The sequence below is a fragment of the Microtus oregoni genome, unplaced genomic scaffold (genome assembly GCF_018167655.1).
Source record: "Microtus oregoni isolate MIOR12 unplaced genomic scaffold, Mior012 000018F_ref0000195, whole genome shotgun sequence".
In the NCBI taxonomy this organism is placed as follows: Eukaryota; Metazoa; Chordata; class Mammalia; order Rodentia; family Cricetidae; genus Microtus; species Microtus oregoni.
This window is the reverse complement of record NW_024543077.1, coordinates 961,472-968,608: the sequence shown is the minus strand read 5'-3', so window position 1 is coordinate 968,608 and position 7,137 is coordinate 961,472. Positions and strand designations below refer to the sequence as shown.

The 7,137-nt window shown below is 52.7% G+C and overlaps 1 protein-coding gene across 1 annotated transcript in view; it reads right to left on the bottom strand.

Annotated features, from left to right (window-relative positions):
* Positions 1 to 490: 490 nt before the first annotated feature.
* Positions 491 to 7,137, bottom strand: part of LOC121458898 (GRB2-associated-binding protein 2) — a 127,866-nt gene continuing 121,219 nt past the window's right edge. The window contains exons 7-10 of the mRNA XM_041668270.1: positions 6,606 to 6,696; positions 6,037 to 6,139; positions 4,942 to 5,067; positions 491 to 4,324 (exon numbers count right to left, since the gene is read on the bottom strand). Of these exons, the coding sequence (XP_041524204.1) occupies positions 4,181 to 4,324; positions 4,942 to 5,067; positions 6,037 to 6,139; positions 6,606 to 6,696 (464 nt within the window). The 3' untranslated portion in view covers positions 491 to 4,180. The remainder of the gene's footprint in view (positions 4,325 to 4,941; positions 5,068 to 6,036; positions 6,140 to 6,605; positions 6,697 to 7,137) is intronic.

Below are 7,137 nucleotides of genomic sequence, written 5' to 3'. Positions count from 1 at the left end.
ACTCGCTTCTCTGGAGCCTGTGCAGGTTGCTGTTCTTCCAGCTTGAGCTGTGGCGTCTGCTATCCTCTGGGATGCTCGCTTGTGTCTAAGCAGTTTTGACAGAAACTTGCCCCCCCCCCCCCATAGGCAAGATGAGGATGTGCCCATGACCTGGGGACTTTAGATGTAGCAAGGAGGTGCTTGGTGCTTTCTTGGAGGCTCCCGAGCTGGCAGCCTCCTGGGGCAGAGAGAGAGCAAGGGGGTGGCTGGGGGTGCTTCACAGGATAACTTTGAGCAGACTGGTTTGCCGGGTAAACACAGAAACCCAACAATGACTTTTCAGATTCTGAGAATTCTGAGCCACTGCCTTCCTCTATCCCTTCTCTGAGGAGGTCATTGCCTGTGCCTGGCTAGACGAGGTGTGGGCTGGGATGAACTGGGAAGCAGGTCTCCGATACTCCAGAATCAACAGCTTTTTAAAAAGATTTTATTTTTTTTTTATTGTATGAATGTGTGTCCGAGTGTCTGTGTACCATGTCTGTGAGGAGGCCAGTAGAGGGCACCAGCTCCCCTGGAACTGAAGGTACAGGTTGTTGGGAGCCACCTGAGGGTGGGTGTTGGGAACCAAACGGCTGAGCCATCTCTCCAGTCCCAATATTCAGCTCTTTCCTCCGGTTCCCGTCACAATCTTGAAGCCGAAGAGAGACATGGGCAGCTGTGAGTACAGGGAGGGTCTGTGACCGGCCTGCACCCCACGTCCCCTTCCATGTGTACTCGTCCTTTTAGGAACAAAGCGGCTCAGAGGTCATGATGGGGCTGTGACAGGGCTTTCATGGGCTGCGGTGGAGGTTTTGGTCCAAATGCCGGACTCCCGAGCTGTCGGGGAAACTGATCGTCCTGCCCCTGCTTCAGCTTGGGGAGTGCTGGATTACAGATGTGCACAACCATTAATGCCAGATGCTGGTCTGAGAAAGGAGGGGTCTGTCCCTGTCCCTGTCCTGGAAAAGTGCCCAGCCGTCGGCACGGAACAGAGTTGGGCACACCGGCTCCCAGGCCTGTTTGTCAGAGGTGTGGCCGTGCGACAGCGTGGGTCTCAAGGCTGCCCAGGATGGGACAAGAGTAAATTTCCGCGCCCTGAAGGCGATCTCCAGTGGCCCACTCTGGGTGGCACTCCTAAAGGACTTCATTGTCCTGCTTCTACACGATAGTAGAAAGGACCCGCCAGCTCCAGGCCTGTGCCGTCTGTAGTCACCACCGCAAAAACACGACTCACTTGAACACACTTCCCGCCCCACCCCCAGACCTCACACGATAAATACATGTTACAATTTTTTTTGAAAACAGAATAAATTAATAACTTAAGTGATTAGGCACCAACAATGATTTGAAAAATTAAATGTCGATCTTAATGGGAACAAGAGACAAATATAAGACTAGGCTTGCTTCTACTTCATTTTCTCTTCCTCACAAACACTGACAGTCCTGTGTGAAAGGGTTCTAAGTTTCAAGACACAAGTAGCCAATAGGTTACACAAGAACACACATCACCAGATACCACAACAGCACAGATCACCGCTAGGCGCTCCTGTCAAGTCTGGCTCCTGCCGGGTCCAGGGCCCAAATATGGCAAGTCCCACAAAGATGGCCCTCTAAGGTTAGCCTGCTTATCCACACTTCACAGCCAGAGGCCCAAATGGAGAGGAGCTATTTCTCAGCCTTCAAAACTCGGCTGTAGGGAGGGGAGGGGGCCATGGCTGGGACCATGGCCACTGGAAGATAGAGGGCCCAATGGCAGACTGGACCCAAACCCACGTTCCAGTAGCTTCAAATGGTTGTGCTTCGGTTCTGGGAAAGGGGCTGATCTTCATGGAGTCAAATACAGCTAGGGAGGGGTGGAGTTATTGAGCTAATGTTCTGTGTGCTGCCCCTCCCCAGTGACCCAGACCTTCAGAGGATCCCCCCGGGTTCTCTTTACAGCCACAGAGCATCAGCTGTGACCACCCCATGTCAGACTGGCAAGTCTCAAGGAGATGCCATCTCCTTCCTTCACAGAGGGCGGAGCTGGAAGAGTCCCTGCAGGACAGGACAGGTACTTGTGGTATCTATGCTAAGAGGTGATGAGTGGTTTTGATCTCAGTCCTTGACAGCCACCAGGAGAGGTGAACTTTGACCCATGGGTAGGCCAAAGGATTTTTTTTAAAAACGGAATTGGCTTTTTCCTATTCGGGGGTTGGAGGATGGGTTGGTAGGTATATTAGACAAGGTTAGGAGTTGGAACCAGAGCAAGACTAACTAGACTTGGACACCGGATTCCGTCTTGATAAGTGGCAGCAAGTTCCACACTCAGCTCAGAACACGCACTCCGGGGTGGCTGCTGAGGCTGGGGATACCTGGACCTGCTGTGAGCTCCAGCAGTACCAGCCAGAGCTTGGTCACATGGGAGCCCCGTTGGAGAGTCTTAAAGGGTGCCATGAGAATCAGAGAAAGCCAGTACCCTGTACCTCTGTTCAGAGCAACCAACCGCAGCCCCCTTACTCAAGGGGACAGCACACACCTCTGTGGCTGGCTTCACACCTTCAAACACCTTCTGTTCTCTTTTGTCTTCTCCGGGACCCAGCCACACCTACCTTTCTGTAAGGTTCACTCTGCTCTCTCCCGGATGCCTCCCTCCCCAGGGCACAATCTCCCTCCCCATCCTCTGTACTTTTAAATTCCCAGTCATTGTCTTACTTTTCTCACTGATTGTGACCTTGTTAGGTTTCATCTGTAGCACAGGGCTTGTTAGCCATTCCTAAATGACCCATCCTCGTGGGAGAAGAGGGCTGTTACTGAGGGGGGAGGTAAGGTGTGCCTCTGGTTTTAGAGGACAGTGGTCTGTTCATCTGGGACAGAATGAAATGCTGGTGTGCCCCGTTTGCTCAGAATTTCTTGAAGACCTGGTCACAACAGCTTTCCACACAAATACATTCAGATCTCCCTGCCGTATCTTAGGAGCCTTAGGGAATGTCTGCTTCTCGTCCCTCTGATGCCGTGGGAGGACAGGGATACTCTCGACCATCCCTGTAGAGAAGAGAGCTGAGAAGATCTGGCCGGGCCCTTGGTCAGAGGTGCCTCTGTTGGGCACAAGCCATGACCCAGACCCTCGTGTGGTCCCTAGATTTGATTAAGTGTATCTCATTCCCATCCTGCTTCCCGCTGCACTCCTGCAGGTGGCCTTGGGCTCACCATCAGGCCCTTGGGACACGCCTGCCTCCCCAGCTCCTCAGCCACCTCTGCACCCTCCTACCTCCTAGAAACCCTGCTTTATGTGCTATCGCTGCCACAGTGTCCCTGTGATGTCTGTGCCTACCACACCCCGTCCCAGGGTCCCCCTGCCTCACCCCTACTTTCTTTCCCATTCTGTCTCCCCGTTCCATCAGGGCCAGGGAAGAACACTGCCTGTCCCGGAGTGGTAGAGTCCTTGAGCCCCGGGGTTTGTCACCTCAAGCCCTGTTCTTTGTTCCTGGTTGCCTGTCACCGCAGTTTCCTTCCTTCTGTCCTTCATCCTTAGCCTCTCGCAGTCTACAGCAGCTATGTATGAGAACCTGATCCTGGGTTCCACCCTGCAGGTGATCAGCTACCCTTCTGTGCCCGGGAACCTAATTTCTTTGTCACTCAAGGTGACTTGTGACCTCCATTATTCTTCCTGTGGCATCTTGTCTTTCCCTTGCCCCAAACAGCAAGGATCTGAAAGCCCACATCTACTTTAGTCTGTTGGTCCTCGGCTCCCTGGTGAGCATCCTCGAGGGATGGAGAAGCGGCCCTGAGGTAGAGGGTAGAGAGCGGTGAGCAGACAGGAGACATGAGCCTGGCTCAGAGCCTCAGCCCTCCCTCTGAGTCCAAGCAGCAGACAAATGGGTCCAAAGCAGGAGACTATTTTTTTTCTTTCTGTTTTTTTTCTTTTTTTCTTTTTTCTTTTTTTTTTTGGCAACAGCTCCTAACTAAGGTGGCGGAGGCACAGCTAGTAGTAATGACAGAAGTCACGGGTGGACCCCGAGTGGCAGAGGCAGTGTCTCCATCAGGCCCTTGCCTCCAAGGGGGACGGGTCAGGTCCCTGACTTTGAGTGCTTTAAAGGCTGGAAGTGGCACAGAGGAGAGGAGGTGTGGGAAGGGATGGAGAAGGAGGTGGCAAAGGCCAGCGCTGAGCAGCCGCCTCGAGGCATCACAGCTTGGCACCCTTGGAAGGCTCTGAGGACTGCCGCACATCTGTCCACTCCTGCATGGTGTTCTGCAGGGCCTGCGTCTTCTCCTTGTCCACTTGGACGTAGTCTACCTTCTCATCCGAGGTGACAGATGAGGTGGATGGCTGAGGGGACAAAAGGGACGGACTATGGGTTACCCATCAGGCTTGCACTGTGAGTGGCCTCAAGGTCTTGTTTGCGCACAATGTGGACTTCACAGGGCAATCTCACGTTGGAGGCACGAGGCCTGTTGGTACCTGCTGCCCAGGTTTCAGGGTAACCCCACCCACCCCACCTGGGCCCAGCCGCTGGTTCAGGCCTTGGCGAATGCCTCCATCCATCTTCCTTTGAAAGGAAAGGGCTGTGTTCCCACAAAAAGGGATAAGCGCCGGGGCCTTAGAGCCCTCACAACATGCTGAGGGCAGCTGTTGAAGGGGACCTCCTCCTTGCTGTCTGGGCTGAAAGCAGCTCTTGGCGAGGCTTTCCTGGGCCCTGAAGTCCCTTCCAAGGGTGCTGTGTCTTCTCCATCACGGCTCTCGGCCTCATCCAGACAGGTTTTTAAAGGGTAGGGAGACAGGACCTCCATGTCTTGGATTGTTCCCTGAGCACTCTGTGTGGGTGTACCCCACAGTAAGGAAATGGGCAGATTAAGGGGACTGGTGCCCTGCACCCCCAGTTAAGGTGCCATGAGTCATAGGAAATGTCTCTGGCATGGGTCTCCTAATCCCCAACCTCCAGTTACCTTGCGGTGAGGGCTCGGGGAGCCAGGCTGGAAGTCCAGGGCTAGGTAATCCACACTGCCGGTGCTCTTCTTCGGAGCCGGGCTGTTGGTGCCACTGGGAACAGGGGATGCAGACACTGGGTTTTGCTGAGACGGAGAGGAAAACTGGGTAAGTTCAACAGCCAAAATCGTCACCTTGAAAAAACGTATCAGGGCAAGAGCTCCCGAGTCTACTGAGCTGTGCATGGTGACTTTCCATAGTCTCATTTAAGTCTTCGTGGCAGTCTGGGAGGAGGCTATCACTACTGTTGAAATCACTAAAGGCTCAAAACCTAGATTCAGGAAGGACAGCAAGATAACCACAGTGCCGCAGCTGGTGTGGGATGAGAGCCAGGGATTTTTTTTTTTAAATGATTTATTTTTCTTTTTTTTGTGCATTGATATTTTTTTGCCTCCATGTATGTCTGTGTGAGGGTGTTGGATCCCTTGGACTTAGAGTTAGTTACCCTGACCATCTCTCCAGCCCCCAGGGATGTTCTCTGACTACCCATGTACCTGGCCGTCCTCTCTCACTCGGGACGGTGCTTAGGTACTGCCTCCCCCGGAAGGCCAGCCTCAGTTTGCAGGTCCCTGATACTGGTGATGCAGAGTTTCCTGTCACATCCGGCCACAAGCAGCAGGCACCCTCTGCTCTTTTCCACAGGGACCTGAGCAAGGTCCGACTGCAGTAAGAAGTGACAGTCCCATTTTAATGACTGATCTGTCCTGAATCTTCACAGCCTCGGAGCTGTGCCCTTTTCGGGGACCTCAGAGAGGGACCGTCGTATCATGCGCTCTGTGTGTGTCTGTCTCTTTACTACTGCCACCACCACAGGGACTTATATACCTGCATGTCTCTCCAAGGGCACCAACCATGCTATCACCTGAATTACAGTAGTGAGAGAAGCAGGCCACGGAGGGTTTTAAGAGACAGATCTCCCTGGGGGACAAAACTGCATCTTCCTTGTTTGACATTCATACATCCAGGAAGGGTCTGCAGGGGGAGGCTAAGGCCGTCCCGTGCTACAAAGCGGCCACGTCCTGAGCAGTAAGAACTGGGAGTGCCTGAGGACTCACCATAGGGACGTAGTTCTCCTCGCTGTCTCCCGAGTCTGTGCTGGTAATGCTTTGTGTGGAGATAGGGCGGCAGTACTGGGAGGAGCTGGAGTTGAAGGAGTGGCTGCGGGGCAGAGAACGGAGTGAACCCCAAAAGTCGCACTTCTTACCTAGACCTGGGCTGCCAGAGCTCTAAGATAGGGAAACTTAATGCCATTTCTCCTTCATAGATGAGGAAAACAATTCCTAATAGAGCGAGACAGATTAATAAAGTAGAAGATGATTGGCATCTGGGAAGACCCACCCCTAAATAGGCTGGGGCTGGATGGAACAAAAGCAGCAGCCAGGACAGGCATGCTTTCTGGCTGTCATGCCCTTCTCCTTAATAGGTTTTTGCCTTGCCACAGGCCTCAGATGAGCCAGATTACCACAGATGGTTTACGCCACGTTTTGTGAGAAAGACCAGAAACTGAAGAAAACCCCTGCCCTGATAGAGCATTAGCATCAAAACCCCGGTGTCCTGACCGCCCTGTAGCTATCACTCAGTACTGACACCAAGCTCCTGCTTCTACGGACACTTGGACACTTACTTGATCCTGGACCAAGACTTGGTGACAGGTGACTTGAAGGGGAGCTCATCGATGACAGCATTGTTTCTCAGGTCAAGGGGCGTTGGCTTTGCTAAGGTAGCAACAGAGTTCAGGGTTGAGTGACTGTGCCGAGTAGACACGTTTTGCATAACACAAGCACGGTTAGGAAGGCCACCAGTTTTATGCAAGGGATTTGGTTTCAGGACTCCGTGGCTATCACAGTCCAGATACTCAGGTCCATATCTTCACATTCTCTACAGCTCGAGTCCTTTCCATTGTATCTACCGTAGGCAGACTCTCAGGATCTAGAATGGACTCGTGGATATGACAACAGATTCTCCCCAGGTTTGTGATTTTATATAAAATCAATTGTATCCAGAACAGAGACAGTCACAGTAACAGCTACTGTTGATTTTAGACAGTTAAAAAGTTACAAAGATCACACTGAAGAAAAGTAAGCGGCACAATAAACCTCAGCGTCCAGTGGGCTAGACCCATGGGCAGCATCTCTGCCCAACTTCCTACTCTTCCC